Source organism: Molossus molossus, unplaced genomic scaffold, assembly GCF_014108415.1.
Source record: "Molossus molossus isolate mMolMol1 unplaced genomic scaffold, mMolMol1.p scaffold_m16_p_17, whole genome shotgun sequence".
NCBI classification, from domain to species: domain Eukaryota; kingdom Metazoa; phylum Chordata; class Mammalia; order Chiroptera; family Molossidae; genus Molossus; species Molossus molossus.
The window spans coordinates 30,319,785-30,339,596 of NW_023425352.1; the positions used below are offsets into that span (position 1 = coordinate 30,319,785).

The window sequence follows — 19,812 nt, forward strand, 5'->3', positions numbered from 1 at the left end:
TCAGTATTTTTACTAGACTCAGAGTAGAGGGAAATGCAGGTATTATTAGATTTACCTACATGTAAATAGGTATTCAGTTTTACATAACTGTTTTATTAGTGCTCACTTAGTAACCTTGCTTCCTTAAAGCCAGGGAAACAAACCATCCATGCTAAAATATTTTCCGGATCATGGGTATTTTGTTTGTTTTTAAACATTTGATTACCCATTTTAAACATTTCAAAACAGCTCATTTATAAAAAGTTGATCTACCTTAGAATATATACCTAAAAAGTAGTAGGCAGGTTTAAGGTAAATACCCTATGAGGAGGTGCAAGAAATTGCAATTTCAAATTGCAGGAACATATTCAACAAATATACACAGAAGAGCTGCTCAAAAATAAATGCTTTTCAGGCAATATAATCACCACCAACACTATAAGATGATCTAAATACTGTTAGATGCTTATGAGGCCTTCTTGTTTCCTCATTAGAAAACTGGGCTAGTAATAAAATCTGTATCTATATTGGTGAGAGAAATTAAACACATTAAATTCCTCAATAAATGTTAACTACGAGTTTTACTAAATTCTGTATTAATCCTTTCTCTGAAAAGTTTCATTAGTATCAACTAGAAAAATGAATGATGTTATTTTAAAGTTGCTCTATTTCTTACCTAAAATTTTTGGATATATTGTTCTCATTTTTGATGACATGGATATTAATTCCCTCTCCCTCCCTCTCCCCACCAATAACCTCTCCCTGCCCCCAATAATCCTTTATTACCCACTAAATTATGTCAACAGTTTTACTGACAAGAGTTCTGTCGTGTAGTAATAGCCTCACCTAACAAAACTTTAGACATTCATCATAAAGGCTTTGAGAATACCAAGTGTTGTTTTCCATATGTCTGATATTTACAGATTATGACTTTCTTGGTTTGAAGGTTTGGTTTTAGTGTAAAGGCTCATATGCTAAGAAATAGTTTACATGGAGAAAGATAAGTCATGAATTTCATTTATAATAAAAAAATAAAGCCCTGGCCAGTTTGGCTCAGCAGTTAGAGTATCAGGCCGAGGAACAGAGAGTCCCGGGTTCGGTTCCTGCTAAGAGTATGTACCTTGGTTGCAGTTTGTCCCAGGACCCAATTGGGGTTGTGCAGGTGGCAACCAGTCAATGTGTCTATCTCACATCAATGTTTCTCTCTCCCTTTTCCTCCCTCACTCCCTCCTGCTCTATCTGAATATAAATGCAAAAATGTCTTCAGGTGAGGATAAAAAATATACAAATTTTTTTTAAAACATTAAGAACGGTATTAATTTACTACAATTTAAATGCCTGACATTGATGAGACAGAAATAGTAAGAGGAAAGCAGGACATAGCTTATGAGAGTAACTATCCATGTTACCCTAAAAAAAATAATTTATCAAGTTATAATGCAGACACATGTTCATTTAAAGTGCTATAACCATTTTCTAATTGTACTCCCAAAGGTATGTTTCTCCAGGGTCACCATTTCTTGTGGTGTGAGGAAAACACTGTCTTGTTTGTCTTACTGTGCTTTAGCATAGGCCTCTCTACATGTAGCAAATTCTCAAATATTAACTATCAAGAAAAGTGTTCTCAATTTTACTGTTATAAGCAACAGTTGCTTTGGTATTTTCAGGTTTCTAAATTAGTTGTATAACAGGGATTATCAAGTTAAAGATCATAAAATTTTATTTTTACATTCCCCAAAGCATTTAAATAAGATACCTGTGAATGGATTTTCTTTACCGTCTTCAGATCTTCAGTTAAATTTTCACATAGTTTCTGTGACTCAGCCAAGGAAGAAATCGTATTTTCTTGTAGTTCATGTAGACTGTCACACAGCGTACTGAGAAAGCCATCCATTTCCTTTTTCTGATCTTCTATCTTTAAAGAAAAAAATTAATTTCATTTTTAAATTAAAAAAAAAGTTAAATTGTTTCTTTTTATTTTTTGAATATATACAAAATAGAAAGGGTAGAAAACAGTACATAGAGCAAAGTCATTTTTCTCTCCAGCCCCTACAATTCCAGTTCCACTCCCACTTGAGATATGATTGCTACCATTTTTAAACATTTCCAGAGACATTTTATGTATAATTAGGCATATAGGCATATATGTATAGAAACATATATCTTCCTCACCCACTATATGATAGCATGTTATATGTTACTTTGTAAACATTTATCTTTATCATTCTCTCTCATTTTTCTTAGCCATGATTCTGCCGACTACATCAATAGCAGAGAACAACCTATCTGCCCTCTCCTCTAGATTCCTTCTCAGAACCCATGGGTTTTGCATGTAGACAATCTCCAGGTGTGGCTTCAGATAGCTTTTTTTCCTTAAACAATTTGATTTGGAGATAATAACATAACATTTATTACCTTATTAGCTACTGTCAGCGAAGTCTTGAAAATATGCTTCAGTTGACTATTGATTTTCAGTATAGCCAACACAGTGGGGGATAAAATTATCTCCAGTGAGCTTAGAAGGTCTGCTTTAAGTACATTCTGGTTTTAAAAATAAAAACAAACAAGTCTTTAAAATAACATTTTCACTTCCATTAACCTGGCTGATTCAATATCTTAAATACTTTTAACTAAACACATACATATTAAAATGCCAAGTATCCCTTTTCTATTCTTTAGAGCCTATTTGTTACTAAAGTTTACATTCTGCATAAGTCACTTAATCCTGTCTACAGTAATTAAGAAAATGGTCACTTACTATTCAATAGATTCTTAACAGTCTAATGCAATAAAAGTCAGAATTCAAAAGGGGGGGGAGATGAATCATTTGATAAAATTTCAGAATTGTAAACAAAGGAAATTTTTAAAACCTACAAGTACAATTTAACAAAATAAATTTCAAGTAAGTTTAGGTTACTAGTCATAAAATCTAAAATCAAACAGCCTTCAAAAGTAGGCTTTGGGGGTATTTAATGTTGAAGACCTTATGACTTATATTCTACTGTATCAGAAGAACTTGTCAGGTTCTTGTTCTTATGAAGGTATATGGGAAGTTGAAAATGTAGTACAGATTGAGAATTTTTATAAAAAGGAAAAAAAGCCCTGGCCAGTTTGGCTCAGCGGTTAGAGCATCGGCCTGTGGTCTGGAGAGACCCGGGTTCGGTTCCCGCTAAGGGCACGTACTTCGGTTGCAGTTTGTCCCCGGCCCTGGTTGGTCGTGCGGGTGGCAGCCACTCGATGTGTCCCTTCACGTCGATGTTTCTCTCTCTCTCTCCCTTCCTCTCTCTCCCTCCCATTCTATCTGTACAAAAAATGGAAAAATATCCTCGGGTGAGGATAAAAAAATAAAAAAATAAAATAAATAAAAAGGAAAAAAAATTCTGACCTAAGTTCTTTTCATTGGGGCAAAGGTAAGAAACTCTAAAAGAAATTATTAGTAAATAGTTAAAAGAAAAGGCTTCTGGTATTAACTGGGAAAGAAGAACTATCATTCTAATTTCAACTCATTCTGTGGGAGCAGCAGTCATCTCTGACTCAAGCAATGCTTATAAATTGGTAGGAAGGCATTACTAAATACAGATTACTACTTAGTGAATGAATCAATTTCTAAAAAGTTAGTATGGACAGTAACTTTTAACTTTGTCAAATTTGGATGATTAAAGAAACCTATTAAATAATGTCATACAAGCACTGAATCTAGGCAAAGTGTCAGCTAACATTTGTAGTATCTACTTGGAAAATGTTCAACAAATATTAACTCAAAAAGAGAGGCAGAGAGCCTGTACAAAGAAAAAAAGCAAAGTAAGTGATATGGCCAAGAACTTCCTAGACAAATCACACAATTACAAAATAAATAGCGCATATAAATCAAGTATGGAAGAACATTAAGTATAATTAAATGAGTGATTTCTATAGAACTATGAAAAAGAGCCTTACAGTTATGGCCCAGAAGGGCTTGATCACACAGATCTGACCTCAAAATTGTTTTATGTGTCTTCAGAATTCTGTATTTTAAGTTGTTTTTCTAGCTATGTTTCTATATCACTGTAGTTTTAAAATTAATCACTTAATAGCTCCTTCTGGTTGAAATCAGTGTAACATCAGCAAGATCATTCCAACACCCAGCAGAAAGAATAATTTACCTATTTCTGAGCCAACTGGCAAGTCTTGGGTCCCATGAATTCATATGGAGATAAACCTACCCTTTCTTAGTTATTAGAAGGCTTATAAATTCTACTTTCAACATTGAAAGATAGAAGTGAAAAAAATTTCAACAGTTATATGCATTTGGAAATCAATCTTTCTGGGAAAGAAAAACAGTGGAGAGATTAGATTTGTCTTTAAAATATAAATCTACTTTCTGCCCTGGCCAGTTTGGCTCAGCAGTTAGAGCGTTGGCTGCAGTCCAGAGAGACCCGGGTTCAGTTCCCGCTAAGAGCATGTACCTCGGTTGCAGTTTGTCCCCGGCCCTGGTTGGGTCGTGCGGGTGGCAGCCACTCGATGTGTCCCTTTCACATTGATATTTCTCTCTCTCTCTCCTTCCCACTCTATCTGAATAAAAATAGAAAAAATGTCCTTGAGGATAAAAAAAATACATATATAAATCTACTTTCTTAAAGTGATATTTATCACTGTGTCTAGTAGAGCTAAGATGAAAGAATTGTTAACATTGTTAACATTAGCAAATGTAACACCCTTCAAAAAAACTTTAAAATATTTACTAACAATCAATGTCTGAAGTACAGTTTTACTTTCTTCTGCCAATGACTGTTCATTTAATATCATATTAGAAATCTGAGAAACATGTGTAGACACATTTCCTGGAACAGATGTGAGAGAGCCAAGTGCTGTTGTAGTAATGGTGTCTAATGCAGAAACACTGGAAGACAGCAGGTTACCTATACCAAAAAAAAAAAAAAAAAAGATGTAATCTTTAACATAAACATATTTATTTACATACAGCTAGAACCATCTCAAACAGGCTGGCAAAATTATATCCCTGTTAGGAAATTTTTCATAACAAATAAACTTAACATAATTGTCTGACTACATAAGGAAGGACACATTTTACATATAAATTATATTTGTTCTACAGCATTCTGTAAACACTTGACATATCTGTAGGTGCATCAGACCCATAACTATCACTAACAGTAAACCAAAAATTAGAATATTCTAAAATTAATATACAGTATAATAGTAGGTAAAAGAGGGTATAGAAGAAAAGAGAAACTAGAAATCTATAATCAAAATTTATAGTAGTAGGCTTAGAATGACTAGACGCTAAGTGATCTAAAACAATTTTTACATTTCTGCATCTCCCAAATTTTCTATAATGAGGATAATATTTTCCTAATTAATAAACTAATATTTATGAGTTTTTTTTCCTAAATGAAGATAACAATGGTTTGGTTAAAAATAATACATACACACACATATTCTGACATTACAGCAAACATTCAAAATATATATTCTCAAAAGAAAAAATATGCAAAATGTTTATGTACAGAAAATCTCTAGAAGGAAACTCAAGAAATGTAACAGTAGTGTCTATATAGAATGAGATGGGGTCAGGGTTAAAGAGACTTTTACTTCTAAAGTTTATACACTTAGTTATTGTTTAATAAACATAAGTTATTGTATAGAAAACACGGGTTAAAAAACCCAACTAAGATTTGTTTCAATTCAAAGGAAGTGAAACCGCCCTGGCTGGTTTGGCTCAGCGGTTGGAGCGTCGGCCCGCGGTACAGAGAGACCCGGGTTCGGTTTCCGCTAAGGGCACGTACCTCGGTTGCAGTTTGTCCCCGGCCCTGGTTGGTCGTGAGGGTGGCAGCCACTCGATGTGTCCCTTCACATCGATGTTTCTCTCTCTCTCTCCCTCCCGCTCTATCTGAACAAAAAATGGAAAAATGTCCTCAGGTGAGGATAAAAAAAAAAAAAAAAAAAAATCAAAGGAAGTGAAACCATTAATCCCTAGTCTAAACGGATAGTGTGTGCACTTGGAGGTAACTAGTAACATTGTCACCTGAATTTTTTTATGATATTAAACTATCAGTTTCTAAATTAGTCTCACACTAAACACACAGACTAGAATAATTAGAAATGCTTGAACTTACCAAACAAGTTCTTGTGAACTTCCAGCATGGTTTTTTGTTTTGAGCTGCTATCCTTTATTAATTCTTTCATATTATTAAACAGACTATTCAGATTTTTGCCAAAAATATCTTGAGCTTCTGCATTGTGCTGATCAACTGCTTTTTTACGATCCAGTTTGGAATGAAGACCGGATACATCTTTTGTAGTTTCTTCAACTGTGTTAAGCAACTATGTATGATTTTAAAAAAAATAAACGTTGATAAGATGGATATGACAAAAGTTTTCTAAGAAAATATCTGTGCTACAGAAGGATTTCTCCTAATAGAACTTACAAATTTTATATATTGTATCAGAAGAAAATTTTAAACTCATGCTAATTTATCTAGTAATGTTTATTTCCCCTCCCTAGCCATCCAGGCAAGGAAAATTGATTTTTTCCAATTATAGTAATTATTCTCCCCGAGAAGTTTTCCCTATTGCCTCAAAAATACACCTAATAAAAAATTAAATATTTTCAACATATTCCATCAGTAGAAGGTACTAAATTCTTGATGACTGATTAATTTCTATCATGACCACAGGAAAAAGTATTACATATTTGGTTTAAATGTCAACAAAGTATAATAAAGTTATGTTCTATTTCCAAAACTTCTAGAAGCTTTTTCTTAAGTTAACATCTCCAGTGAAGAAAATTTAGATGAAATAGTAAAATAACGTTTATGGAATGGACAGAAATGTTATTTGGGGTGATAAATAGAATGTCATAGAGCAAAGTAACTCACTTCTACTCATTTTCTAATTTCTTTAATGCAAGTACAATCAAAACAAAGGACAAACCTTGCTGGCAGTATCATGAAGTTTCTTCTCAGTATCTTCCAAAATTGACGTGACATACTCTTCTTTAACAAGCTGTAATTTAGTTTCTTGTAAATGTTTTTGAGTGGTGTTAAGCTCCTGTGTCTTATTCTGCAGGTCAGATTTACACTGGTCGAGTTCATTTTTATTATCCATGAACAACTCTGTAACCTAAATGTAACACATTAAACATTCTTTTAAGAATTAAAAATACTGAGCTGGTTGGTGAGGCACCTAGCTAGTTCGTAATATAATATTAGAACCAAACAAATTATTTTCATGCAAAACGGTAACAAGTTGTAAGTTACCAAGTAGGTTACTACATTTTATATGTCATCTGGTTTCTTCATATAAATTAATTAAAAACAAATAACAACAGGTCTGGTGTAGTGGTATTACTTGTTCAGGATTTATCTAACACTGCCAACATGAGGGTGGCACAGAAGGGTCAGGTTTTTACATCTTAGTTATTTAACATCTATTTTCTCCCAACATCGCATTCCCTCATCTGAATAAACATGTTAGTGAAAATGTCTCAGAATTCACTATTTAGCTTGAACAATAAAATCACAAAATTCAGTTAATTTCTTGTAATGTTACATTATGTAAGAATCAAAATAGTTTCTGCCATGGCTAGGTAGCTCAGTTGGTTACAGCATCATCCTGACACACCAAGGTTGGGGATTTGATCCTCAGTCAGGGCCCATACAAGAATCAACCAATGAATGCATAAATAAGTGGAACAACAAATCAATGTCTCTCTGTCTCTCCCCCCACTACCTCTCTCTCTAAAATCAATCAATAAATAAAAATTTTAAATAGTTTCTTCATTACAACTAATGATAAAATTATAATACAACTTACTTTCAGTATATGAGTCAGTAAGAAAAATATCTTAAAGAAAAAATATCAGGTCACTCACATTCTGAAATTTTCTTTCAATATTTGCTTTTTACATAACAGTCAATATTGTTTGGAATGCTTACCCTACTTAGCTCCTCCTCAAGGGCACCAATTTTTTCAATCAATTCTACAATCTGGTCTTCTTGAACAGTTAGTTTTCCATTCATGGCTCTAAAATAAAGTTTAATGTGAATGTAACAGTTATTTTTTTTTTCTTAATTTCTATATAATTTATTCTAACACAATTTTTGCAGTTACACATCAGCTTTACCATTTGTCACTATCGTGATAATGATGCCTAGGTGTTAATAATAAATACAAATTGCAAAAACAGCATAAATGTATTCTTTGTCCTTGTTCAATAATTGTTTTTCCTGTTATCTCCATTGTGAAACTGAGAATTCCTGTCTATAAGGGGGAAAAATGTGTGTGTATAAAATTTAAGAAGCAACAAAGCTAACAGGAACATAATCATATAAAATAGATATAGGTACAACCTAAGTGTCTGTAATCAGGAATATGAAGCATAAAAAGGACATAAAACTGGAGAACAGAATTAAAGCATGAGGACAGAGCAATTATACCTCTCACTGCCTACCATACCCAAATATACCTCAATACACATGCCATGATCACACTACCACAAAAATCCTTGCCCTGGTTGGCTTGGCTCAGTGGTTAGAGAGTTGGCCCTCGGATGGAAGACTCTCGGGTTCGAATCCGTTCAAGGGCACATACGTTGGTTGCGATTCGGTCCCCTGCCCTGGTCAGGGTTGGGCGGGAAGGCAGCCAGTTGATGTGTCTCTCTAACATCGATGTTTCTCTCTCTCTCTCTCTCCCTTCCTCGCTTGCACTCTATCTGAAGATGAATGGAAAAGTATCTTCGGGTGAGGATTTAAAAAAAATTTTTTTCAGGAGAGCCAAGGATTATTCTCTAGAGCACAATTCCTCAGCCTCAACACTATTGACATTTTGGTAATTCTGGTCCACTTTAATGGGTCTCTGATTTATTGAGCATTAGCAAGTTTTAGAAGTGAGTGTTGTCTTTTGTATTCTTCTATCTTCTTCCAGCTCCTTCATAACTACCAACGATTTTCTATTCCACACTGTGCTAAATGACAGAGATTCTTTTCTAAGTGCAAATTTCCTCAATTTATTAGCTAGAGATATTGTTGATTAAATGAAAAGCTAGAACTGAGTGTAAGAGAAGAATTAGTTTTAATAGTCTTTTGATTAACTGTATTAGTTCTTTATTGGAAATGGGTCTTTTATGTAGAATAGGATATTTAAAATGCTTTTTAAAAATTGAACGTACAAGAGATAATGCATCCCTGGCTGGTTTGGCCCAGAAGTTAGAGCATCAGCCCGTGGACCAGTGAGTTGTGGGTTTGATTTCGGTCAAGGGCACGTACCTCGGTTGTGATTCATCCCCGGCCCTGGTTGGGGTCGTGTGGGAGGCAGCCACTGGATGTGTCCCTTTCGCATCGATGTTTCTCTCTCTCTCTCTCTCTCTCCCTCCCTCCCTCCCTCCCTCCCACTCTATCTAAACAAAAATGGAAAAATGTCCTCCAGTGAGGATTAAAAATATATATATAATGCAACATTATTATTTCATGGGTGATATAGTTTTAAAAGGTCTATTAAGCATGGGGTAAATAAAGCATTTTCCTGCTTGAAATGTTGGCTATGGCTTTTGTGATCCTTCTCTGAATTTTTCAAAAGAACTTTGTTTCAGATTAAGCACTGTCAAGCACTGTCTTTTTAATCATGGGATTTACAAACAAAAATAGATATTTCTTAACCTAAAATACATCAAAGTCGCCCTGGCAGATATTACTCAGTGGTTAGAGCATCGGCCCTCCCACCTAAGGGTCAACAGTTCCATTCAGCCCTGGTTGGGGCACCCGCAGGAGGCAACCAATTGATGTTTCTTTCTCTCTCTTTTCCCTAACCTCCCTCCCTTCCACTCTATCTCAAAAATCAATGGAAAAAATATCCTCAGGTAAGGATTAACAAAAAATAAATAAATAAAAATAAAATATATCAAAGAGATGAACAATAGAAGTTAAGAAAATCAGATAATCAGTCCCCAATGTCTATTGTGAGTACTAATAGCAGAAGATACTACATTAGCAAATCAAGGGACTAAACCACTTCTAGGTATTCATTGGTTGCCTACTAAATACCCATTTCCTGCAGCCTGACTCTATTCCCAGATCCAGGAACTAAACCCAACTGACTCAAGACCATCAGAGAAATTCAACTCCTTTCCCAGTTACTGGTTCATATATGAAGACAACTCAGGCCTAAACTAATCATAAATGATGTTCCCCTGGCCAGTTTTCATGGTTAAAGGACAGGTAGCCTCTCATCTACAGTGGACCTGAATGACAGCATGTAGCTGCTCTACTGCTGACCATCATCCTTGATGAAAGGGTAGCCCCAGAAGAAAGCCCCTATGAGGGACAGGAGTAGGAAGAGACAAACTGGATCCTTGAGTTGCAGAATTAAATAACCTTGAAGTTCATTCTATCCCTTGTTGTTTTAAGACAGTTTAACTTTGGTAACAACCAAGAGCATCTGATACCAAACTTAAAAAATAAAGATTTTATTTAATTATAATTAATGTTTAAAAATATAAAAGTGGTAGATATAGGGACACGTGTAAAGTGAACAACTGAAAAACATAAGACACTTGAAATATAATAAAACTATTGAAAAAATATAATAAAAATCCACATGTGGCAGTTTTTAATCAGGAGGGATATCTTGGCTGTGGAGGTCTCTCCAGAGGAGTGAGGAGTCCCAGCCTCATACCAGACCCTTCAACCCAGGGTTCCAATGCCAGGAAAAGAAGTCCCTGTATCTCTGGGGTATAAAAACCAGCAGGGATTGCGGCTGAGTGACAGGCAGTTCCTTTTAAGGAGCCCACTCGAACTCACTCCATCTGAGCTCCAGTGTTGGGGCAGCAGCTTGAAAGGAACCAGGGACAAACGGAGGAGGAACTAAATTCTCTGACATCAGGGCAAGAGCTGGGTGGGGGGTGTGAGGGGTAGGGGAGGCAGATTTCTCCCAGAAAATAGTGCTGGCAAAGGCCATTGCTCCTTTGCTGAGCCCTCCCTGCCATAGAACTGACCAGCAGGAACTATATCTGAGTCTCCATCAACTGGGCTCACACTCTGTCACAGGGCCCTGGTGATTCCCTGAGACCCTGCCCCACCCAACTTGCAGGCTCACACAAGCAGTTTTCAGTGGCTTTTCCATATGAATGGCTTGTCTTGGCCCATGCTTCACTTTCCTAAAATCCCTAAAACAAGCAGCAGCTGGCCTCAGCGTGCCCCGTGCCCCGTGCCCCGTACCTCTCGCTAAGCAGCCCCAGGCCCAGTAATAGTGGCTGCTCACCTTGTTTTACAGCTTGGTATCTCCTGGGCACCTCCAAGCCCAACATAATTAGCAGCCATCTGCAGATCACTCTGTAGCTCATGACAGGTGACCTCAGGCAGGGTACAGACACAGTGGCTGACTTTGCACCTCCTGAGAGGCCCAGAACCAGAGCACCTGGTGGTCAGCTTCAGACTATGCCAGTTTACAAACCTACCACCTCCATGAGAAACACATTCAAGAGGCAGACTCAGTGAGCACCAAAGTCCCATTGAAACAAGTCCTGCTCCACAGGGTTGGCTCCTACACAGCAGCTCTTCGGCTGTATTCGCAACTGTGTCTACACAACCTACTGGCCTGGAAGTCAATCCCTCCTAGTGACACCAACAACAGTCAAGGTTCAACTACAACAAAACAGGGCACACAGTCCACAAGGGTGCACCTGGAGAGCCCAGCTCAGGTGACTGGGAAGGCTGAGCCATTGGGCCCTAAAGGAAACCTACTACACAAGGCCACTCTACCAAGTTTAGGAGACATAGCAGCTTTACTTAATACATAGAAACAAACACAGTAAAGTAGCCAAAACACAGACACAAAAAAACATGTCGCATGTGAAAGAACAGGAGAAATCCCCAGAAAGAGAACTAGCCCGGCCAGTGTGGCTCAGTGGTTGAGCATCGACCCATGCATCAAGAGGTCACCAGTTCGATTCCTGGCCAGGGCATATGCCCAGGTTGTGGGCCTGAACCCCAGTGGGGGGGCTTGAAGAAGGAGGCCAATTGATGTTCTCTCTCATCAAAGTTTCTATCTCTCTCTCTCACCTCTAAAAATAAAAAAAAAAATTTTTAATTAAAAATTAAAAAAAGAGAGAGAACTAAACAAAATGGAAGCAAAAAAACTATCAGATATAGAGTTCAAAATAATGATTATAAGGATGCTCAAGGAACTTAATGAGAACTTCAAGAAACTTAGTGAGATCATTAACATAGAAAAAGACCAGTCAGAAATAAAAAATACACTAAATGAAATGAAGAAGAATTCATAGGGAATCAACAGTAGAGGACATGTGAACCTATAATTATTTTAAAAATAAAGTTATATAAAAACATTTAAAATGATTTGATAACTACTTGTTTTTATTGTTTTGTGTGTTTTTTTGGTACATGCCCTTAGCGGGAAACGAACCTGGAACTCTCTGGTCCGCAGGCCGATGCTCCAACATCTGAGCCAAACGGCCAGGGCGTGATAACTACTTGTTAATATTAAAAAGAAAAACTAGCATTTGTAGGAGAAACTACAAATAAAGATTTTATTTATTGTCAAATAAGTACATTTTACTTCCACAGTCTGTTATCAGAAAATACTTGTTCTTGGAAATTAATTTCCATAGCTAAGGGCTTACCTAAAATTCTCTTCAGAAATGTACACTCCATTTTTTTCACGAGCTGCAGCAAGATCTCGTTTCAGACGCTCTATCTCTTCTGTATATTCCTACACAAGAAGAACATTGTATCAATTTAGAACAACTTTTAAAATTCAGTTAGCGCCCTGGCCGGTTTGGCTCAGCGGTTGGAGCGTCAGCCTGCGGTACAGAGAGACCCGGGTTCGGTTCCCGCTAAGGGCATGTACCTCGGTTGCAGTTTGTCCCCAGCCCTAGTTGGTCGTGTGGGTGGCAGCCACTCGATGTGTCCCTTCACATCGATGTTTCTCTCTCTCTCTCTTCCTCTCTCTCTCTCCCTCCCGCTCTATCTAAACAAAAAATGGAAAAATGTCCTCGAGTGAGGATAAAAAAAAAAAAAAAAAAAAAAAAAAAAAAAAAAAAATAAAATTCAGTTAGCAGAGGATATAATAAAAATAAAGTTAGCCCTTTTATGTTTTTTAAAGCATAAAAATGTATGATAAGTCATGACCATACTTTTGATTCAATATTAATCTGTACAGAATAAAGTCTTTCAACAGCTTTTAAAGAGCCTTTAAATATACTCATTATTTAAAATATGGTCTTCTGAAAACAAAACAGAAAAACCACAACTTCCAGTACTCCAAATAGCATTTCAAACTAAAAACAAACAAACAAAAACACAGGATTCCTTGGAGAAGGTCTGACTCTAGGATTGGGGCAAAAAACATTCAAGATGAACCTTGAACATTTTGTCAAACAAGGAAGGAAGCTAAAAAAGCTTAGGCTAATTAAAAGAACTCAAGAACTCACTTGGAGTAGGCATCACCAATCAAAGGAAGAACAATTTGAACATGAGTGAGGATAACAACACTGGATTAACACAAATATTTGAGGCTCATAAGTTTTTAATAACATTGAGAAAGCTAGCCCTGGCCATTTTTGCTCAGCGGTTAGTGCGTTGGCCTGTGGATCAGAGTCCCAGGTTCGGTTCTCGCTAAGGGCACAAACATCGGTTGCAGTTTGTCCCTGGCCCTGGTTGGGGTCGTGTGGGTGGCAGTCACTCAATGTGTCTCTCTCTCTTTTCCTCCCTCTTTCCCACCTGCTCTATCTGAAGATAAATGCAAAAAAATATATATATATATAGTCTGCAGGTGAGGAAAAAATTTAAAAAAGAAAGCAAGCTAGAAAACTGCTGTGGCTGGGTGGCTTAGTTGGTTGCAGCACTATCTGGTACACCAGAAAGTTTTGGGTTTGATTCCCGTTTAGGGAACATACCTAGCTTTTGGGTTCAACCTCTGGATTGGGGCATGTAGGAAGGCAACTGATTGATGTTTCTCTTTCACATTTATATTTCTCTCTCTCTCTCAAAAAAGCAAAAAAGCAATAAAAAAAATATCCTCTGATAAGGATAAAACAAAAGCAAGCTAGACAACTAACCCATTATTCTCAAAACTGCCCAATAAACAAAATGAATCAAGCATTTCTCCTGCCTTTCCTATAAGTATACCCTTGGGTAGCTGAGGGCATTCTTTATAGAGATATTTGGCAATCAATTAAGAAAAATTGAATTAGAAAATTTTCATTTTGCAACCCTTAAAGAACTAATGGATCAAGTTATTGACTATCATCAATTCCTAACAAAAAGATAAAGCAACATACATTTGCTTCCTGGTAAGAGAACATTACCACCACCTATGAAGCAGTTTTGCCAAAAATACATAAATAAGATAAAACCTGAATCTATGAAGCCCCAAGATCCAACTACCAATACAGAAAGATACAAAGAACAGAACATGTGAAAAGATACTATAGGATAAATAATACAGGTACTTCCACAAATAAATTATGCTGGGAAAAATGATGAAAGGAGAACCAATGTATTAAGACCAAAGATATACCCAAAACTTGCTAAGGGTAAAAACCTTATTTGGATCCTAAAACTATTTTAAAAGTATATACACTGGCCCTGGTGGGTTTGGCTCAGTGGTTAGAGTAATGGCCCACAGACTGAAGGGTAGCAGGTTCAATTCTGGTCAAGGGCACATACCTGGGCTGCAGGTTAGATACCCGTCCTGGTCAGTGTCATGCAGGAGGCAACCAATCAATGTCTCTCACATTGATGTTTGTTTCTCTCTCTCTCTCTGTCTTTCCCTCTCTCTCTCTCTTTCTCCCCACCTTCGTCCCTCCCACTCTATCTAAAAACCAATGGAAAAAATATCCTCAGGTGAGTATTAAAAAAAAAAAAAAAAAATGACACACTAGATCAGATGGGCTTAAGTGATCATTTCAGAGCATTTAATCCCAAAGCAGCAGAATATACATTCATTTCAAGTGCACATGGAACATATTCTATGATAGACCACATGTTAAGACACAGAACAAGTCTCAATCAATTTAAGAAGAATGAAATCATATCAAGCATCTTTTCTGAATGAAAAACACACAAGCACACTGAGGCTAAATAACAGGTTACTAAACAATGAATGAGTTAAAAATGAAATCACAGAAGAAATCAAAAGATATCTTGAAACTAATGAAAATGAGAACAAAATAACCCCAAATCTATGGGACACAGCAAAAGCAGTCCTAAGAGAGAAATTCACAGCATTACAGGCCTATTTCAAGAAAAAAAGACAAACAAAACAAAATCTAAAATAAACAATCTAACTTTACCCTTAAAGTAACTAGAAAAAGAACCACAAAGCCAGAAGTGAAAAGGAGGGAAATAATCAAGATGAGAACAAAAATCAGTGAAATCGAGTCTTAAAAATCAATACAACGGATCAATGAAATAAAGAACTGATTCTTTAAGAAGATAAACAGGACTGACAAATCTTTAACCAGACTCATCAATCAATCAATCAATAAATGAGAGAGGACCCAAATAAATAAAATCAGAAACGAAAGAGAAGAAGTAACAATTAAAACAAAGAGACAAAAAAATACAAAGGATTGTAAAAAAAATATATATGAAAAACAACTATATGCCAACAAATTGGACAAACTGGAAGAAATGGATAAATTCCTAGAAAGACACAATCATTCAAAATTGAGCCCGGCCGGCATGGCTCAGTGGTTGAGCATCCACCCATGCATCAAAAGGTCGCTGATTCGATTCCCAGGAAGGGCACATGCCCAGGTTGTGAGCCAAATCCCCAGTGGGAGGCATGCATGAGGCAGCCAATCAATGTCCTCTCTCATCGATATTTCTATCTCTCTCTCCCTCTCCCTTCCTCTCTAAAATTAATAAAGGAAAAAAGAAAAAACAAAACAAAACAAAATTGAATCGGAAGGCCTCGGCTAGTTTGGCTCAACGGTTGAAGCGTTGGCCTACGAACCAGAGAGTCCTGGGTTCGGTTCCCACTAAGGACATGTACCTCAGTTGCAGTTTGTCCCCGGCCCCAGTTGCGGTCATGTGAGTGGCAACCAGTGGATGTGTCTCTCTCATGTTGAGGTTTCTCTCTCTCTCCCCCTCACCCTCCCTCCCGCTCTATCTGAAGATAAATGCAAAAATGTCCTCAGGTGAGGATAAAAAAAAAATGAATTGAAAGAATCAGAAAATTGAAGCAATAATCAAAAAACTCCCAACAAACAAAAGTCCTGGACTGGATGGCTTCACAGGGGAATTTTACCAAACATTCAAAGAAGAACTAAACCTATGCTTCTCAAACTATCCCAAAAAATTCAAGAGGAGGGAATACTCCCAAGTTCATTTTACAAGGCCAGCATTTTCCTAATTCCAAAACCAGATAAAGGCACTACAAAGAAAGAAAACTATAGGCTAATATCCCTGATGAACATAAATGCTAAAATCCTCAACAAAATATTAGCAAATTAGATCCAGCAATACGTTAAAAAGATCATACACCATGATCAAGTGGGATTTATTCTGGGGATACAAAGTTGGTACAATACCCACAAATCAATTAATGTGACACACCAGATAAACAAAAGGATAAAAACCACATAATTACATCAATAGAAGCAGAAAAAGCATCTGATAAAACCTAGCACACATTTATGATAAAAACATTCTGCAAAGTGGAAATAGAGGGGACATACTTCAACACAATAAAGGCCATATATGACAAACCCACAGTTAACATCATATTCACTGGGCAAAATCTACAAGTGCTTTCTTTAAGACTGGAAACAAACAGAGACGTCCACTTTCACTACTCTTATTCAACATAGTACTAGGAGTCCTAGCCATAATCAATCAGACAAGAAGAAATAAAAGGCATCAACGTTGGAAAGGAACAAGTAAAACTGTCATTATTTGCAGATGACATGATACTGTATAGAGAACCCTAAAAACTCTACCAAAAAAGTACTAGAACTGATAAATTCAGTCAACTAGCAGGGTACAAAATAAATATGCAGAAACTAGTTGCATTTTTATACACCAGTAATGAACTGTGAAAAAGGGAAACTAAGAAAACAATCCCATTCACAATTACTTCAAAAAAATAATACAACACTTAAAAATAAATTTAATCAAGGATGTAAAAGACCTATACTCGAAAAAGTATAACACATTGAAGACATTGAAGATATAAATAAGTAGAAGCATGAACTGTGTTCATGGATAGGAAGAATTAACACCATTAAAATGTCCATTCCACTCAAAGCAATCTAAATATTCAATGCAATTTCTATCAAGATACCAATGGTAAATTTCACAAAACTAGAACAAATATTCCAAAAATGTATGTGGAACTACAAAAGACCCCAAATAGCCACAGCAATCCTGAGAAAGAAGAACAAAGTTGGAGGAATCACGCTATCCAATATCAAACAAGGCCACAGTAATCAAAACAGCATGGTACTGGCATAAAAACAAACACAGATCAAAAGAACACTGGTTGGTTTGGCTCAGCGGTTGGAGCATCGGCCTGCAAACTAGAGAGTCCCAGGTTCAGTTCCCACTAGGGGCACGTACCAAAATAATAAAGAAATTAAAAACAAAACAAAACAAAAAACTCAGCTGTGATCCTTCCCCGCACTGTTTACTTAACAAAAGAACATAATAGAGAACCCAGAAATAAACCCATGCCTTTATGGTCAATTAGTATTTGACAAAGGAGGCAAAAATATACAATGTGGTAGTCTATTCAATGAATGGTTTGGGGATAATTGGACAGCTATGTATAAAAAAATGAAATTAGACCACCTTCTTACACCATACACAAGAATAAACTCAAATGGATTAAAGATGTAAATGTTAGATGCGAACCTTAAAAATCCTATAAGAATACATAGGCTGTAGAATCTCAAACATTTCTCGTAGCAATATTTCTTCTGATATATCTCCTCTGACAAGGGGAACAAAAGAAAAAATACACTAATGGAACTACATCAAACTAAAAAGTTTTTGCACAGCAAAGTAAACCATCAACAAAGTGAAAAGACAACCCACTGAATGGGAGAACATATTCGTCAATGGTACATCTGATAAGGGGTTAATATCCAAAATTTACTGAAAACTTATAGAATTCAACACCAAAAAAATACTGCAATTAAAAAATGGGCAAAGGACGTGAAGAGACAATTCTCCAAAAAGGACATACAGAGGGCCAGTATGAGCTATCACCTCACACCTGTCAGAATGACTATCATCAGTAAATCAACAAACAAGTATTGGCTAGGATATGGAGAAAAGGGAAGCCTCATGCACTGGTATGAATGCAGATTGGTGCAGCCATTGTGGAAAGTTGTATGGAGTTACCTCAAAAAATTAAAAATGGAACTGAATTATAGCCCAGTGATTCCACTTCTGGGAATTTATCTGAAAAAATCCAAAACACTGATTTGAAAGAATATGTGCACCTCTATGTTCTTTGCAGTGTTATTTACAACAGTCAAGATTTGAAGCAGCCCAAGTGTCCATCAGTAAACGAGTGGATAAAAAGAGCTGGTACATTCACACAATGGAATACCACTCAGCTGTAAAAAGGAAGGACAGAATGGATGGACCTGCAGCATTATGCTAAGTAAAATAAACAAGCCAGAGAAAGACAAGTATCATATGATTTCACTAATATGTGAAATCTTAATGAACAAAAATCATTAAATTGTAGGTTTACAATGGGTAAATGCTATAGTAATTATACCCTAATGTATGCTAACTATATATGATGTATGATAATTATACCCTTAAACTCTAACTAATTAAATAAATAAATTTTGTAAATGTAACTATTTTCAAATTTTGCTGATTCAATAGAGCTGGGAAAGTTAACATATCAGCATTAGAAAAAATATTTTAACATATAAGGTATTTGGTTTATATCACTAGATGAGAAGCCTTAACACAGGCAATTTAACAAGTATTTTAACAATTATGTATTGCAGTTCCTTATTTTCACATTTGTCAAACAAGATTACATTACTCTACAAAAATTCACCATTACCTTAATAAGGGCTTTTTTGGTTAGTTTCTGGTTAACTTCCGGCTTATTCAGTATGTTCTTTGCTCTGTGAGCATATTCCAATGTACTCAAAGTTTCCTGTGATGAAAAGTCCAATTACTAAAGATAATATGACAATGTAGTTCTGTTATCTAAAATGTACTACATAATAATTCATAAAGTAATAATTTATGGTTACAGATAATCTGAATATCTACCTACTAAGACTACTGTATCCAACTTTAAAAAAAAAAAAATTTTTCAAACATCTCTATTTTCCTTCTCTCCAATTTTCAAGGTCTTTAAGTTTATAATAACTTTAGTAATTTTTTACTTTAGGCTTAAAAACTCAGTGAATTAAATCAACTGATGAATAAACAAAATGTCTATACCCATACAATGGAATATTACTTATCCACAAAAAGAAATGTACTGATGCATACTACAACATGGATGAACACTGAAAACATTATGGTAAGTAAAAGAGCCAGTCATAAAAGAACACTTATTGTATGATTCCATATATATGAAATGTCCAGAGTAGACAAGTCTATTAATTAAAACAAATATGTTAGTAGTGACCAAGGGCTGGGAGTCGGGGCAGATGGAAAGTGATTGCTTATGGGTTACAGGGTTTCTTTCTGAGGTGATGCAATATTCTAAACTTAGATTTTGGTGGTGAATATAGTACTGTATGAATTTTATGGACAGGAGAGTTAGAGACCTTATAAAGCTTTTCTAATCCCATTTAAGATAGAGTATTACAGCCCTGGCCGGTTTGGCACA

At 36.0% G+C, this 19,812-nt stretch overlaps 1 protein-coding gene across 1 annotated transcript in view; it reads right to left on the reverse strand.

Annotated features, from left to right (window-relative positions):
• KIF11 (kinesin family member 11) overlaps positions 1–19,812 on the reverse strand; it is a 60,155-nt gene that overhangs the window by 19,225 nt on the left and 21,118 nt on the right. Inside the window, exons 9-16 of the mRNA XM_036265433.1 lie at positions 19,030–19,125; positions 12,617–12,705; positions 7,917–8,004; positions 6,913–7,101; positions 6,096–6,303; positions 4,705–4,877; positions 2,395–2,520; positions 1,736–1,894 (exon numbers count right to left, since the gene is read on the reverse strand). Coding sequence (XP_036121326.1) covers positions 1,736–1,894; positions 2,395–2,520; positions 4,705–4,877; positions 6,096–6,303; positions 6,913–7,101; positions 7,917–8,004; positions 12,617–12,705; positions 19,030–19,125 — 1,128 coding nt within the window. The remainder of the gene's footprint in view (positions 1–1,735; positions 1,895–2,394; positions 2,521–4,704; positions 4,878–6,095; positions 6,304–6,912; positions 7,102–7,916; positions 8,005–12,616; positions 12,706–19,029; positions 19,126–19,812) is intronic.